Source organism: Pleurodeles waltl, chromosome 10 (genome assembly GCF_031143425.1).
Source record: "Pleurodeles waltl isolate 20211129_DDA chromosome 10, aPleWal1.hap1.20221129, whole genome shotgun sequence".
Classification (NCBI taxonomy): domain Eukaryota; kingdom Metazoa; phylum Chordata; class Amphibia; order Caudata; family Salamandridae; genus Pleurodeles; species Pleurodeles waltl.
Window position 1 is genome coordinate 859,009,275 of NC_090449.1, and position 17,195 is coordinate 859,026,469.

A 17,195-nucleotide genomic window follows, 5' to 3' on the forward strand; every position below is an offset into this window, starting at 1 on the left:
AGCAATTCTAAACAGTTGTAAAAAGGCAATGGCGATTAGGAGATTAAGTAATGGGGGAGGGGTAACAGCACGGGGGAGCAGAGGTGTAGGCTGCGAGGTGTTGCAGAAGATAACATGCAGTACCGTGATGGGCCGTAACCTAGGATGCGCTCGCCTCGCATGTCTATAATGCCCCTGTGAGTTGTTTCCCCTCGCACCTAAGGTCTCTATTTCGCAACTATTTCTCTTGTAGTCAAACAATTCCAAAACCTAACATATGGTTCAACGCATCTATGGACAGTATGTAGGTAGGGGCTACCATCCTGTGTTGCAATCGTGCTTCACTAAGACCCAGGGTTAAGGGTACTGCTTACGGGATGAGAAGGCAGGTAAGTTGTGCGGGGGGAGAGGGAGAGGGAGAGGGAGAGGGAGAGGGAGAGGGAGAGGGAGAGGGAGAGGGAGAGGGAGAGGGAGAGAACACATGCCGAAGGAGCAGTCCACAGATCATGTACTGTATTGTGAGATAATCTGATGGGCAGTGTAATAGTGCATTAGCTCTCTGAGGGAGAAGGATGATGGAAAAGGAGAGAGGGGGAGGGAAAAGTGGGAGTGGAGAGAGGAGGGGCTGGTGTTGAAATAGGAGACATTTTAGGGGGGGGGGGTGTCTGATAGAGTAGGGGTTCTACGTGGCCATTGACGAAGTCTCCAGAGTGTCAACCATAGTAAACTCCACCATCTGGGGGGGGGGGGGGGGTGGGGGGGGGGGGGATGTAGAAAGGATGGTGCGAGGGAGGGGCCCGGGAGGTGCGGGGTGGTGGTGCACTGGTACGTGTGAGGTGGGGGGAAGCGGGGGAGGGACGGGGGATGTTGAGACTTTCTCAAAGGAGACAGCTAAAACTTGGGCTGGGAGGGACGTGGAACAAGGGAAGCGGCAGACAAGATGTGGCAGAGTTTCTGCAAGGAAGGGGGGCCCATACCTGATGAAATAAGGCAGCCTGGTCCTGTAGATTATAGATGACTCTCTTGTATGCAGCTATGCGAGTCATTACCACTATCCATTCCTCCAGGGTTGGAGGAGCTATCGATCTCCAGAGTCGGAGGATACATATTTTTGCAGTTGCTAGTGCCGTGTGCAACAGTCTTCGTTGCGGTCTTCACAGGGAGGCGGTGTGTTTGACTGCATGTTCCTAAGATTGGGGTCGCATGTCATGAATAGTAGATACAGCTGACAGCAATGCTATCAGCTAATTGGATCAAACAATGAGTCACTTATTGACAGCTGCCACTTAGCAACCATTTCACCCATCAGTAACACATCCATCTTTTGCTGCAAAAAATAAAAAGGTACCCATAGGCAGATCAAAAGGCGCAAAGATTCCTTCAAATCCAAGTTTTACCCTGTCAACTGCCTCAAATGGGTAGTAATTATACCATGGTTGATCTAGATTCATTTTAGAATAACTAGACTCTCTTACAAGGACTGTCTTTGGGAAAATAAAGCTGAACCTTTTGAGTCAAGAAGAATCAGTAACTCACTCACTGAAACCCAGGATTACTGCCTAACCATTCTAGGACAGAAGATATAGCTTCATGACTCAATGTAACGTTTCTTACCTGTAGGTTCATTTTTGGAGCCTAAAGAATTTTCTGGATTCACATGCTGTGCACTGTTCCACCATCTAGTGTTGCGTCCGGTATTCTCCACTATTTCACCAATTTTGTTTAGTCCTTCCAATCGTTCTGTTTTTGGTTTGTGTCGACAGAACCTCCATTTGGTGTCCCCTTGTGATGTTGTCCTACTTCCTCCAGATGTCCCCACCTTTGGTAGCCATCTTCAGAGGCTTTTTTTCTTCTTATTAGCTTTTGTTCTCCCATCTTCTTGGTGGACATGGGTGAGTCGCTTGTGAATTCGGAAAATAGTTCACGCTGCAAAACTACACCTGCATGTAAAAAAACTTTACAGTTAGCAGCGTGAATCTTTTCTGGGTTCACTTGCTGTGCATTGATATTAATCCTGTGGTGACTGGGTTGAAGATGGACATTCATTTGTAAATAGATGTTATAGAACCCTTTGTCCTACTTGAGTTTTCTTGTTAATTTGAATATCAATACAATCATGTTTTGTAAACATGTGCTCCGGGCGACCATTTCGGTGTCATGCAGATTTCCTGTAATGGTGTATTTGCCAAAAAGGCAATGTTTATTCCCCCCCCCCCCCCACACCCAATTGTGGAGAGTGCTCTTGGTAGCATTGTCAAAATTTCTCCCACATAAGTGTGGCACAATTGAATTGTTTGTGCAATCCATCTTGCAATTGTGACCTTTGTTACTGTTCTTCGCAAGTAACTATTTGGAAATGATACGAATTGTTGAATTTTTCTTTAGGGCTTTGTCTTTTCTACATAATACATGATGGAGCGTCCTGCATCCAAAGTGTGCAGTTCTTCCAGCGTGCGTCTTTGGATTTTGAAAGAAACTTGGTATTTGTATACTTTGATTTGAAACCAAGAAACAACCTCTCGTATGAAATGTGGATCTGTTCTCATGGCAATTCTGTCCTTGTGAATTTGAAAGTAAGGTTCTTGTATTGTGATTGACTGTAACTCACTTACTCCGCGGCGGAAAGTCATAGCCACAAAAAATCAGTTTTTAAAGTTAGCATCTGTAATGCTGATTTGTGTAAAGGTGCAAAGGTTATTTTCCTGAGTTGACTATGTACCACATTTAGGTTCCATGTGGTTGTTGGTATCTTTCTTGGTGGAGCTATTCTCTTTGCTCCCTCTAAGAATCTCTTTACTACTGGTGCTATGAAAAAACTTCCCATATGTCCTCTTGTGTAGGCCACTATTGTCGCTAGATGAACATTTAAGGATGCATATGTTAGACCTTCTTATAAAAGATGAGTTAAAGATTATAAAATTAGTTTTTCCCTTGTTATTTTCTTCACTAATCCACTCTTTACACACCATAGTGAATATCTCCTATTTTGCCACATAGCATCTTCTTGCTATTGGTTTTCTAGCTTCCCTTAATACTGACATTGTCTTTTCTGGTAACTTCAATAGTCTGAATTCTAAGTCCTCAGGAGCAATGTTTTTAGGTTCAAAGATTCTGGTTCTGGGTGGAATACCCTCCCTTCTTCCACTGACAAGATATTCTATTGTCTTGGTATCTTTTGAAAATGTTCTTGATCTAGTTGCATTATCTCTGAGTATCAAGTTTGTCTTGCCAACTGGGGTGCAATTAAAATTAAGGTCCTGTGACTCCTCTTGCATGTGTTGATCACTTTGTGAAACAATGGAATTGGGGGAAAGCATTTGCAAATGTCGCAGGCCAGTTTATCGAAAGGACACTCTCCAATGACCGAAGGTGGGGCTGCCTGAAGGCAAAGTACTGACATTTCATGTTCTGTGGGGTTGCAAACAGATCTATTGTTGGTGTACCCCACTTCTGAAATGTCCTTTTTTCACTTCTCTCAGAATGAGCTTCCAACTGTGAGAGCATGAGGACAGTCTGCTTCGAAATTGTCCTTCCCTGGTAGTTGTATTGATTGAATCTCCCGGTTTCTTTGTATTGTCCATTTCCAGAGTTGCTGACCTAGCCTTGAAAGGGGTGGAGATTGAGTCTCTTCCTGTTTGTTGATCTAAAACACTGTTGTTGTACTGTCTGTCTGAATCAATATTGTCCTCCCCAAAAGTTGCTTTTGCATAGCCCTCAGGACTAGAAAGACTGTCTTCAGTTCTAGGTTGTTGATGTGTTGTACCACATCTTGTTCCTTCGAGATTCCTCATATTTTGAGATGTCCAATGTGTGCTCTCCATTCCAGTATGTGAGGAGACTATGGTTATTGTCACAGGTGGAGTTTATTGTATAAATGTTCTTCCTTGTGTAAAGTTTTTTCTGTTCCACCACACAATCACTTCCTCTACCTTCTGCATGAAAACAGCTCGATCTTCCTGTTGCTTGTGACTATTGATTTTGAAGCCACTCCTGGATTGTTCTTATGTGAAGTCTTGCATATGGAATTATGGGAATGCATGATGCCAACTTTCCTAATAGTCCCATCTCAACTGTCCTCACTGTCACAGCTTATCCCTTGCGGTAATGGAGAGTTTCTCCCAAAAAGGGACTGTGTTCTTTTCTTGTTGGGAAATTCTTTCCCAAGACACTTTGTGAATACTCTTATTGCAGATTTTATTCTGAATGCTAGGAGTGTGAATTGATATAGTGTTTTGTTTACCATGAACTTTAGGTATCTTCTGTGTCAGGCATTCATTGGAATGTGCAAGTAGGCACCCTTCAAGTCTATAGTTGCCATATAATTCCCTTTTTGCAACTTTGGTATGACTACCTGTAAAGCTGTCATTTTGAATTTGTGAATTTTTATAAGTTTGTTGATGAACCTGGGATCTAGAACTGGACGCAACGATCTGTCTCCTTTTTGGTATTAGGAAATAGGTTGAGTAATTTCCCTTGCTGATTTCTTGTTTTGGGACCTTTTCGATTGCTTGTTTGTCCAGTGTCTCTTTGAAGAGTTAAGCTGTTTCCTCTTTTGAGTGGATCTTTTTCTTTGGTCCCCTTGTTACCAGGAATTCGATTAGTTCTATGCAATAACCAAACTGAATTGTGCTTATCATCCGTTCGTATGAAGTTATCTTTCTCCCCTCCTGGAGAATTGTTTTTAATCTTCCATCAACTGGTGTGCTGCGTAGGAGATTTGACTAATTGGTCTTTCCTTTCACTCATTGTATTTGTGAAGGAGTCAACGGTGTTGTGCAGTCACTTTGGCTCTTCCTCAAAAGGGAATTGCACCTCTGCTGCTGATACTGCTCGCTTTGCTGTGTGTAGCAGTTTGGCTGCCGCTCTGGAAACCTTGGTGTGAACTCACAGACTGGAAGCTACCGCTGGAGATTGTTGTGCATGCAGCGAACGTGCCCCTTGGTATCCTGCTGCAAAACTGCAGTGCGCCCATGGACTTTGTTGTTTCGTTCTTTGTAATTTGTTGAGACTTTCTACCACGGTATTTTAAAACAATTGTTGTTCGTTGAAATGAGTGTTTATGATGTTAGCTTGGACTTCTGGTTTGGGCCCTAAAATCCTCAAGAGAAGTGCCTCAGTGTGATGGCCATTTTTTTCATCATTTGATGGCTTGATGTATCTGCTGCGTCCAAAGCACAATATAAGCATGTATTTGCAATGTTTTTCCCCCACTTTTGTCAAGAGATGCTGCCCTCTTCTTATACTGCTTAGGTAGATATTGCTTAAATTCTCCCATCTCCTCACAATGCTGATGAGCGCGTCTATTAAGCAGTGCAATTGCAATCCGCTACTGGTTTGCCGCACTTCGCTCAATCCTGTGCACCATGAGTTCCATTTTGTTATTCTCTTTTTCGAGGGGAGGCCCAGAGATTGAGGGGATGTTGGCCCTTTCTCTTGCAGTTGAAGTGATTGAGTCTGCTGGGACAGTGCCTTTAAGATAACCAAGATACTTGGAGGAATACCGCTATATCTGCTCAGGCCTTGGAGTGACTGTGGGATCCTGAATCCCTTCAGACTTTCATCGACTTGTGCAGACATTTTGGCTTCAAGTGTTTTCTTTCTCAATTTTGGTGGTCTGTTCTTCGGGATCAGGACTCAAGGGCTTCCTCTTAAAGTTTATTTCGGCGACTCAGACATTGAGTTTCGCTGTTCTGCTCTGGCATGATGTGATTTCAACGTTGATGCATCCTTTGCTTTTCTGTCTTTAGACGAACTGGGCTTTTTTCTAATTTTTCCCTCCGCTGGAGTTTCCCCTTAAAGGGCTCAATGATACTCCTTTTCATTGGGAATGCCTGCAGTGGGCAAATGTTTCAACGCTGAGGCTCCCTTAAGTGTCCGTGAGTCCTATATTTTCAACTCAAATGTTTTAGAGGAGGACATGTCTCTCTTACCTCCAATGTTTGGCTCTCCTTTGACGCCTGTTCCTCGACATCAATGATCACCCTCCAATGATCCTCCTTCCGCCCCCTCTGCAACATTCTCTTAGTCGGCGCTCGAAAGCCCACGATCTCTGAAAGATGTTGTGGACGCCTGGCCCTGTATGGTGTTATGGGCCATTTGTTGCTCTTACCGTCAAGGTTTTTGGTGCAAACACGGAGGGGGCGTTGTAGTCCACGCTCCGGTGGTCAACTGGAAGACAGAGGTTACACACCGGATGTTTGTCGTTCTGGGCGTACCTGTGATGGCAACTTTTGCAAAACTGGGGTGGTGTTTTTTTCCATTACCACGAACAGAACCCCCCCTGAACGAGCATTCTTGATAATCTGTTGAATAAAATTTCGAAATCTCTCTTACTTCCTTCTTCGTGTTGGAGACGTCTTGGCAAACATCCAGATCCAACTGTGGAAAAAAAGAATCTGAAGATGGCTACTAAAGGTGGGAACATCCGGAGGAAGTAGGCCAATATCACAGGGTTCCATCAACGCCCAGCAACAAACAAAACAGAGTAAAAGGACTTTAAAAAAAAATTAAAAAAATAAAAATAAAAAAAATCGGTGAAATAATGGAGAATTCCTGACCCAACCACTAGCTGGCGTAATAATGCACAATATGTGAATCCAGAAACAATTCAGGCTGCAAAACACTAGTTATCCATAGTCTTCACCTCCCCCGAGACACCAGGAATGTGCGAAGGCCCAAAGAGTGAGACACCAGAAAATAGCTGGCACAGAAGAATTACATATCTGGGAGTCAGATGCATGTATTGACACTGCCACTCCTCTCTTTCTCTCTGGCTATATTTAAGGGCATAAAAGACAGAAAAGTAGATAATCGCTGCAAGGATTCATGTGGCAAAGAGGATTCTGGATGGCCAGTTAAAAAATGACTTCGATGAGTACTTTAAGTATCTAGTATTCAAGGAAAAGCCCCTCTCACTCCCTTCTTCAGACATGGCATCACGGAAAATAAAAACTATTTAACAAAGAGATGCAGCTCCGCTACACGTCTTCTTAAAAAGAGTATCATCTTGTTATCAGATTGCCTTAAAGCACAGCTTTTAGTAAAAATAAGCACAACATGCAGTCAGTGTATCCCTGAGAGACTCAGTTGAACAAGGAGAATAAAATGCTGTGCAGCCAGGTTAAATTTGTTTCTTAGAAATACAATGAACAGAGCACTAGAAGAAGAGTAATGCTTGCAGTGGCTTTATTTGTGTGCTTAAAACTTTGCTGTAAGTTCATGATTTAGCCAAGGGGTGGGAGGAAGGCATCACTGGCTGTTTAAATGCTTCAAAGAGATAAGTGATTTCAGAGAAGCAGTGTAGGAAACTGGCTCTGTGTATGCTGTATCTAAATGAGATATAGTCTGCACAGAGTCCAGGGGTTCCCCAGAGGCTTAACAGAGGCTAAAGTAGGTAATACTGATGCTCTCTTATGTGGTAGTGTGGTCGAGCAGATATGCTTATCAGAGGGTAGTGCAAACTCCAGACCAATATAGTAATACCTTTTTTTAATATATTTCTAGAACTGCAAGATTCAAGTTGCAGGTAAGTACTTCAACAGATTCGTATTTCACACATATATGAATAAGACTGTTTGAAATCGATAAGTTATACAGTTTTTGAACTATTGCAATTATCGGTTTTAAAAGTTTACAGTTAGTGCAATTTTCAGAAACAGTTCCTGGGTGGAAGAAAGGTTAGTATGATTTACAGGTAAGTACAGTTCTAGTCTCCGGGGGTTAGGAAGTCCACAGGTTGGGGTTCAAGTTAACCCCAAACACCTACCACCAACAACAACAACACATGGAAGGCCGGGTCCAAAGGTCAAAGTTGAGGCAAATAGAACATGGGCTCCTATGGAGACTGGGGGCACTCAGTTTCATATCTGCTGGCAGGTAAGTACTTGTGTCTTTGGAGGGCCGACCTGGGTGTTTAGAGGAGCACCGCAGGAAGGGGTGGGGCTTGCACAAGTAGGCACCAAAAACACACCCTCAGTGGCACAGGGGCGGCTGGGTGCAAACAGAGCAACAGGCTCCCAATGCTTTTCTATTAGGGAGCTCTGGGGCTCACTTAGATGCTGAAGGCTGGGTTCGGGGTGTCTGTTTAAGAAAACTACAGGCTGGACAAGTAGGAGGGCCGTCTGCTGAACGTTGTTGCACTGGTGGTTGGGTTCTCCAAGGCCTTGGGGCTGAATATGCAGTGGACCTTTAGGTGTTGGATATCATCATCCAGAGCTTTCAAAGTCAGAGGGGTCCTCTGGATTCACAATGCAGGCGTGGACTTGCTCAGAATTGCCTGGGGATCCTCTCTAGCCGGTTGGGCCACCTGGACATGGTCAGTGGGCGTCAGGTGCAGAGTGGTCAGGATTCGTGGATCCGGGGAGGCTCTGGAGTCCTTTGGTGTAGTTTCTTTCTGGACAGGGCTGCTGTCCTCTGGAGTTCTTGGTCATTTGGGGTGCAGGGCAGTCCTTTTGAGCTTGGCAGAGGTCGCTGGCCTTGCAGGATGCACTGCCTTGTGGTTGCAGGTTCTTTTGAAGCAGGAGACAGGCCGATACGGCTGGGGCCAAGTCAGTTTGTATCTTCCTTCTTCTCTGCTGGGGGTTCAGCTTAGCAGTCTTTCTTACTTGTCAGGTCCCCAGGAATCTGAGGACTTAGGTTCAGGGGAGCCCTTAAATCCTGGCTTTAGGGGCATTACAGGGTTCAGAGGGCAGTAGCCAATGGCTACTGTCCCGGAGGCTGGCTACACCCTTCTTGTGTCCACTTCCTTTGGGAAGGGGGCACAAACCTAACCTTATTGGTCCTTGTCCTCCAAACTAAGATGGTGGATTTTGAAGGGAGGAGGTCACCTCAGCTCTGGGCACCTTAGGGGTGGTCACTCCTCCCTTTTATCCCTAATTTTCCCCACTGGATTTGCTGCCAAAAGTTGCGCTTTGTCAAAGGGGGGGAGGGAAGAAGGGGGCGCGGGCAGGGTGTAAGGTGGGCAACTCCACTAGCTGGAGTGCCCTGGGGCACTGTAACCCAAGACTTTAGCCTTTGAGGCTCACCACCAGGTGTTACAGTTCCTGCATGGGGGGGCGGGTGGAGGGGGGTGAAGCACCTCCACCCAGGACAGGCTTTGTTTCTGGCCACAGAGCGCACAAAGGCTCTCACCCCATGTGGTCAGAAACTTGTCTGAAAGTGGCAGGCTGGCACAGACTAGTCAGTCCTGCACTAGCAGTTTGGCTGACATACATGAGGCATCTCTAAGATGCCCTCTGGGTGCATTGTTCAATAAATCCCACACTGGCATCAGTTTGGGCATATTCTGATGCCAAGGTCCGGACTCTGCCAGAAACCAGATGACTTGGATCGCTGCCTCTCCCAGGTGGTGGCCCCATCCTAGGAGTGACATCTGTCACTACTGTCAGATTTGGTTGGGGAAAGGAAAGTGATCTGCCTCTGACCCAAACATGATTTGTTAGCCACCACTGCAGATCGTATACAGTTCCCTTCGAGATCTGGACCATGTCAGAGAGATTCCCCTGATGCTACGCACACCGGAACTTCAGGTCCCACTGCAGAGTCTGCATATGCCATCTGGCATATGTCACCAGTAGGATGCAGGGGGCTATGAGGCCCAGCAGCCTCGGAGTCATTCTCACCGAAATCCAGGATAGAGGCTGAAACATCGGTATCATAGCCTGAATATCCTCACCTCGCATTTCGAGAGGATGAGCTGGAAACACCATTGTGTCCAAAACAGCTCAGATGAAAGGGAGCATCTAAGAGGGAGTCATGTGTGACTTCGGCATATTTATAGTGTAACCCAGTGAATGCAGAAGGTCTGCCAAAATCTGGAGGTGGGAGACGACAGCCTGCGGTGAGCCCGCCTGCAACAGCCACTCATCGAGTTAGGGAAAGACTGAAACCCCCCGATAGGTGCAGATGAGCTGCCACAACCGCCAGGTACCCATCAGGACATTGGTAAAGCCTTCATTCAAGGACAAGAGTGGTTGGGTGTATGAAGCCTCAGGCTTAAGCACATCTGTCAGGAGGTTAATTCTGACTGCCTCTAAAGGCACCTCTAGGCCCAGGCCCTTGGGTGCTCTTTGCACTACCACTGAATAGGACGCTCCCTCCTCCGTAGCAATGATAGATGGAGAAAGCATAGAAGTGTCAGTGTACTGGCTTCCTACAGGTCTGTACGCCAACCCAAAAGGTCTTCTAGCTAGTATTCTAAAAGGTCCAGCGACCCCTCTCATCCCTCACTGTACCCCAGCCCATAAGAATAAGGGTCAGGATCAGACACAGGGGGCCCTGTCAGAATCGCTATTACGGCTCTGTGTCAGCAATGAGGATGGGGGGTTGATGCCACCCCAGGGCATGGTTGCCATTGGGAGCATCTACATCGGAACAAGCTTTAGGAAAGGTGGAGGTGGCACGACAGACGCCGGTTCAGACACAGGAATAGATCCATGGGTACTGCCTGGAGCAGAGGCCAAAGCTGCTGGCGTAGAACCAGAGGGGGCCCCATCCGACCCTGCATGGCCCAAAGGCACTCCAGCAGAGTTGGACTGCCCAAAGGGGACAGGGCTGCTCCGCCTCCCATAAACTTGGGGAGGCGCGGAGCTGACCCAGATACAGGCTCCGGGGACTGCGCTCTAGAAAAACAACACTTCTCACTCTTCTCGTCGTCCGACAGACAGGGTCAAGTCAAAGAAAGTTTGTTCTTCTTTGACTTCTTCTTGTGCCTCGACTTACTCAATAGCCCCAAGGGCTTTGGGTTTGGAAGACGATGAAGGGGGCTCTGCAACCTTTCTGAGGGACTTCATCTCAACCAAGATCGGGACCGACTCGGAGCTGAGCGCCCGGCTGCAAGGAGCTTTAGGCACTACTTCCTCTAAAGCTTTCAAATCCATGGCCCAGCACTCAAAGCACGACTTCAGGCCATGGTCTAGACACCACAGGCACACAAGATGCAGATTTGTTACAGACATTACCTGAATGCAGGATGGGCAGGGCTTGAACCTGGTCTTACGGAAAGACATCCTCGGACCAGCAAGAGTGTCGACACTCAAAAAATCTTTGTAAGATAATGAGTGAGGGGTAGCTCTTCTTTGGATCAGCACTAGGCTGGAGCAGAAAGAAAAGAACTGACAGCGGCATATCTGGCGCTGAGCCGATCGACGACACCTAACGGCACGCAGGGGTACGGCTCAAGAAAAAAAAAAAAAAAAAAATCGCCAGATCCAGACTGACGTCCTGGGTAAATTCTGAGGAAAGGAATCTGCAATAGATGTCTCTATCAGACACAAGTTTACTGAAATAATTTCCCATCTCTTGGCTTTCAGTGGATTTTTACACTGCATCTAACAGTTTCAAACAAAGACTTGGAACACAGTTACAGTTAACACTATTGAAAAAGTAAAGCAGTCAAGATCCATACTTACAGATTGCAAATCCTCATATTTCTTCATACAGCACTCACAGTACCCTTTTTTTTTCCTGTCCTTAAAATTTGGCAGTGCTTGGGTTTCACTTTCGCGCTCTGTATTTGTTTTATTTCTAGAAACAGAACGTAACAGAGAAAAACATATTTTGTATCAAAGTGATTAAATGATTTTAACAACTAATTCTCAACATCAACAGGTTAGAAAGAATGGCATTTTAGATTTTTAAAAAAAAAAACAAAAAAAACTGAAAATACTTTATTTCTAAAATTAGTGTGGACAGAATTAATTTTAGAATGCTGAAAAGTAAAATTCATACTTGCCATTAAATGTAACAAATGTTGAAATAGAAATATGAGAAAACTATAGAGGTTAAACGTATGGTTGTGCTCATAACTATTATTGAAAGCCATGTTTCTTTTCATTTTTATTTCAATGTACATGTTAGCATGTCATTTCCATGTTGTGCTACAAAGAATTTAATTTGTATTAATTATTTAAATCCCTCAAGTGCTGAAGCTAGCGCAGAGCCATTTGGAAATATGGGCAATGGGAGTTTGGGTGGGGTGGGCGCCAGAGAGCCGGCACACAAGATGGCTGTACTTCAGTGAGGCTCCTGCAGTCTGAGGGAACAATCGGACATCATTTGCTAAATTCTGCCTCTTCTATAAACTGAAATGCTGACAGCTGCATAGCGGAAACTGTGTGCAATTGATTTAGGGGGTTTCTAGATCCTACACTCAGGTAAACAAAGAAAAATATCAATGTGTCTTTTTGACCACTGCACGGCCTAAGATGTCGGCTATATTGTGGCGCGTGCAGAACCAGAGACCATCAAAGGCTGCCGCGTTTGCTAGTACATCTGCCCCGGCTGAGAAGAGGAAAAATGTGCTGTGGCAATGAAACAAAGGGCAAATACCGACCAAGGCCTAAAACGCTGCTTATGTGCTGGAAGATTGGGGCGAAAGCAAGGAAGAAAGTGGGCTTGCTCTAAATTGGAAACCGTGAGTGAACACCAAAGTTAATGGTCCATACCTCATACTTTCAGAGTGTGGCGGGGAGGGCAGGAGGCGTGATCCCCACTGCTGTGAGCAGCCACGCACTCTGTTTTCTGCCATGCGAGCGGCGTGAGGACCTTCCCTTTAACTACTGTTGTGCAGTCATTTACCCTGTATCATCATCTGCAGTGGTGTTGGGGGTGGTAACCTCTAGGGATAAGGAGGAGATTCTGAGGGAAAACTATGGAATGGTGCTTTCAGAAATTACAGACAGCACCACTAGTTGCGTTTCAGTGCCTCTATCACTTGCTGGACATATTGTGCTAATGATCATACTGCCCAAATGTTTATATTTGTTTCTAAATACATTCTATTCGCCAGGTCACCCCTATAACACACTACGTACACAGAGAAGATTAGCATAGGCAGGCAAGCAGCCTTGTATCCAGTGGGATACAAACTCATTCCCATTTTCCTAGGGAGGATTTGAAGCACCAAAAATGGAATTACTATATTTGCACCCAAGCACACTATGCAATCCACTGGTATAAGCCCACTCCGTACTTGCTGTACTTGGCAATAAAGAAAGGATACTTGGTCCGACTCCTCCAACATCTTATCTTGGTTCCAAATTAGATTTTCCCAACTCAGCAGACTCTACTTATTGCATGCACCTCTAATGCATGGTTAAAACTAGCATGCAAATTAGGAAAACCATTACTATACTCCCAGCTTCTTCCAATGCAGTTTCATCCACTATTCCCGGTTACACATGATGCCACATGCAGGCAACTCCTCCAAAGATGCGCCTGCACACTATGGGAATACCTGCATACAGAGGGTACGTTCAAGTCAAGAGGTCAGTTCTTTGAGGGTGAGACACCATCCCCACTAGACGTATTCATCTATATATTCTGCTTCAATACAATGTGAAGGAAGTCACACTGCACTTTCCTGATGAACTCCCAAGACTAGATATCCTACATACACTACTTCAAACAGAAACCCTACAACACTTGGTATCTATCTTATACAGCGTGGCCCAATAAAAGCTACTACCTGTCTGAGAGCAGACACGGAGCCGCTGGCAAACAGATATAGGCTCTGACCTTCCCGATACCATATGGAATTAATGCTGTGCACAAAAAGGGAGTGTGGACTCTAGCAGCCGTCTTTGTATCATACACTACAAATTCCTCAATAGAGTACATTACAACCCAGTGAGGTTGTACAGCTTTGGGTTGCGTACAGATGACAAATGCAAACAATGCGATGTGGCGGGGACTGATTTTCTGCATCTTGCATCGTTGTGAGCATCCATCTGCAAGTAATGGGCTGAGACGGAAGCCACACAGAGAAATGAATGGAAGTGACCTGGCGCTTACTCCCCTCATCGCTTTGTTAAGTCACACAGGAGAGATCGAGACTTGCTTTAGGAAATTTGCAGCGCTTGCCTTGCTCCTTGCGAAACGCTGCATAGCCTACCGTTGGGATAGGGGTTGAGCGCCTAAATTCAAGAAATGGCTATTGGACCTAATCTATTGTAATGATCAATTGGTTTTGTATGCAGAGATGCTCCCTCCTATCATGACCTAAAGATTTTTGGGACACCCCCGCCCCCCCATACGTACCTATCTGCACCTGATCAACAATGCTGAAAGAGAGGACACAGAGTCGGTCACTATGTTGAGACTGTGAGCGGGATGTCTGGCATGGGATCTGCTCAAGTGACCCACTAGAACAATATGATGCAGTACTAAATATTGTATAGGAAATTTATACTACATAGGCTCAATTGTAATGCATTTGCCTTCTACGGGTCATGCTCACCTTTGCCTGTAAGCAATGACATTAGATCGTGCATATATCTGTTAAATGGCAACATGCACTAATGTTCCATGAGATGAACTATCACTGTACTGTTCCAAAAAGGCAGTTGATTGGACTAGAATCTGCTGCTATGCACAGTTCATATTATTCTCTTGTACCGTTTTGGCTATTTAATAAGCTGATGTCTAATGTACTGAACTTATGGCCTTGTGTACCTGTTTATATAATTTCTAAAAACTTAAAAATAAAATTAAATACTGGACACTCTGAGGTAAAGACCCATATGTTACTACCTTCTCTGGAGTTTGTCGCCCTACCATAGGAAATAGCAAATGTGTGCCAAAATGTATTTTTTCATGAGAAATGGTGAAATGATCACCATTTCCCCAGCTTTCAGAAACAGATTGAGTTTTAAAGATTATGTTTCTCAATACGGCTTTTCAATTTTACAAGAAGTGGTCAATATGCCTTAATTTTACAGTTTCGATGTACACGTCACTATTGGGGTGGAAACAGTGTGCGGTCCAAAGTGGAACCCAGATAGCTATACATTTCCAAAAGCAAGACAAAGGTCATCTGTAGTTTGTGCAAGGTTTTCACAAAGAAACTCATTGTTGAAATGAAAAAAATCCAAATTAAACAGAGAAAAAGAGAACGAGATTACAAAGTTTTCATCTTCGAATTTCTATGAGGTAATATTGTGTTAAGTCTGTCAGACATCGCAGGATCCGGCTGCTTCTAAGTAGAAGGTTAATTGGAAGCCAACGTGGAGAGTAGCTCCGCCGCCGTCCCATCCATAGGAAGACAGTCTCACTCTATTGGCACAACAGCCATTGAAGGTTTGGCAGGTTCTACACCTTGGTGACTGACAGTAGGAGACCCAGGAGGAACCTCTCTGATCCTCAAAGGAGTTTCAATGTTTCCTGATGAGGTAGCCCCTCCCCTAGTCACCTCGGTCGGTGCTAAAGGGGGACATCTTAAACTGATTTTGATTCCAAGAGAAAACTTAGGAAAGACAAAAAGGACTGTATCCTCGGTCTTCTTCAAAAAAGCCAGGAGTGAGAATCGCAGTCCTATTTCAATAGATTATTCCAGCACAGCATCAAGATAGATGTATGACTTGTCAACTGATGATGGCAAGATGACCTTCCCTTGGGTCACAGAAATAAAGAGTGTTTCCAATATTGAAAAATGTTCAACCTCAGAAGAGTAGTAAAAATTGACCTTTCTTGTGGAACAGCTAGACATGGCAACAATCTATGAGTGGAAATAGGAACTGAGCTCCCAACGCCTCCCCAATGCAATTTGGTAATAGGGCTCCTGAACATGTTCACTTAATCTACTTCCTAACTATTCCAAGGTCTAGGAACCTGGTCTAGGCATATCATTTGTAGTAAGCACAGAGTATTGTACACTTAACACAATATCTAGTGCCTTGTTAGCGATACAATCACAGGACACAGCTTCACAGGCCATTTCGAAACCTTCTCCCAGCCGTCTTCCATATGAATGCCAAGCCCAAAGGAGGAGCGCTCCAACATTTTAATCAACCCACCATCTTTGTTAGGCTCATCTGAGTTGAGGGAAGGCTATCCTGAATAACAGAAGAGGTAGGAAAATTATCTTGTGCCAATAGTACTACCTATCCTAGCATCAATATGCCAGACGCAGGCTAGTCTGCTGTCGCCACTCGCATAAGAATATGCTAACTAGCATTATAACAAGACAAGGCTGCTGTACCACAGATAAAAAGGTAAAACAGGCCCAAACTCTTTCTAAATGAACTTCTCACTGAACCTCACCAAGAATGCAACAAATAACTTCATGCAGAGGATCCTGAAAGACCTTCTAGAACTTTCATCTCAGACTTGAATTTCAGCAAGACCCTACAGGCCCTAAAAACTGATGTCATACCTTTTACAAGCCAAACAACCCAGTGGAGACTCACTTCACCCATTCCTGGAGGTCTCAAGCTCCACTACAATACCCCATGGGCTCAAACTCTCCATCAAACCCTTATACCTTTTTAATTAACAGGCATCTGCTAGTTCTCTGGGGTCAGCATTGTAACTAAAATGTAGACACTGGGTAAGCTGACAGGAGTCCAGACTCACCTTTTCTAGCATTTAGAAAGCTATACGCCTTTATGCATTTCCTTGCATATGTGAGAAGAGGGCCAGAACATCCAACAGTTTCTCTGTGTTAGATTTACAACTACAAACATGACACCAGACAGCTGCGCCGGTCCTACGTGTCTCACTAAAAGTCAGGAGGAGGCCTCAGATATCAAACAGCTGGTCTTAATACGAGGGTTTTAATTGTGAAGTAAAAGTGAGGTAGCTGTCAGATACCCTGCTGCAATTTTCAGAGGTCTCCTTCCCCACCAATGAGTAAAGCAGAGTTGAGAATTGTATCTAGCTGCAGAGGGGAAGAGGATGTGATAGCCAATGGGGTGAAGGATGGGCTATGAAGCAGTGACCCATAATATCCTGGCCTTTGGGGAATGCCAGCTCAGAAATTCGACAAGAAGGTGGTGTGCTTTGGCACAACCATCGTTCCTATCTGTAATGCTATCTGCATTTAACCACTGGCTCCATCTTGACCACTGACTCCATTTTGTGCTTAGCTTAGCTTTAAACGGCGTCACATTGGCGGCGCAGGTATTTTTCCGTGCACAGCTTGTTAACGTGTTTTAGCTTTTTCTCACCAGGGAAGGGAACATAACAAGGGGGAGCAATACAGATAAGGATGTACCAGGTTGAGGATGTTCATGGTAGAGCAGGGTACAGCTCAGTCATGGAACCATGAGATCTGGCCAGTCTCTATCGTGTTTTTTCAACACTGCCTGTATGGCCAGCACTTGAATTTCACAACTTACTCAAAGTGGGGGGAGGAATTTGGAAAGGGGGGGGGGGGACGTTCTAGAACTTCCCTCTTAAATTTGTTTAAATTATGTAAGGTGGGGAAGCTTGACAACTGG

The 17,195-nt window shown here is 44.9% G+C and overlaps 1 protein-coding gene across 2 annotated transcripts in view; it reads right to left on the reverse strand.

The window, feature by feature from the left end:
* Positions 1 to 17,195, reverse strand: part of DBF4 (DBF4-CDC7 kinase regulatory subunit) — a 178,082-nt gene that overhangs the window by 73,524 nt on the left and 87,363 nt on the right. For both annotated transcript variants that reach the window (XM_069211566.1, XM_069211567.1), the window contains exon 11: positions 11,388 to 11,502. In XM_069211566.1, the coding sequence (XP_069067667.1) occupies positions 11,388 to 11,502 (115 nt within the window). The remainder of the gene's footprint in view (positions 1 to 11,387; positions 11,503 to 17,195) is intronic.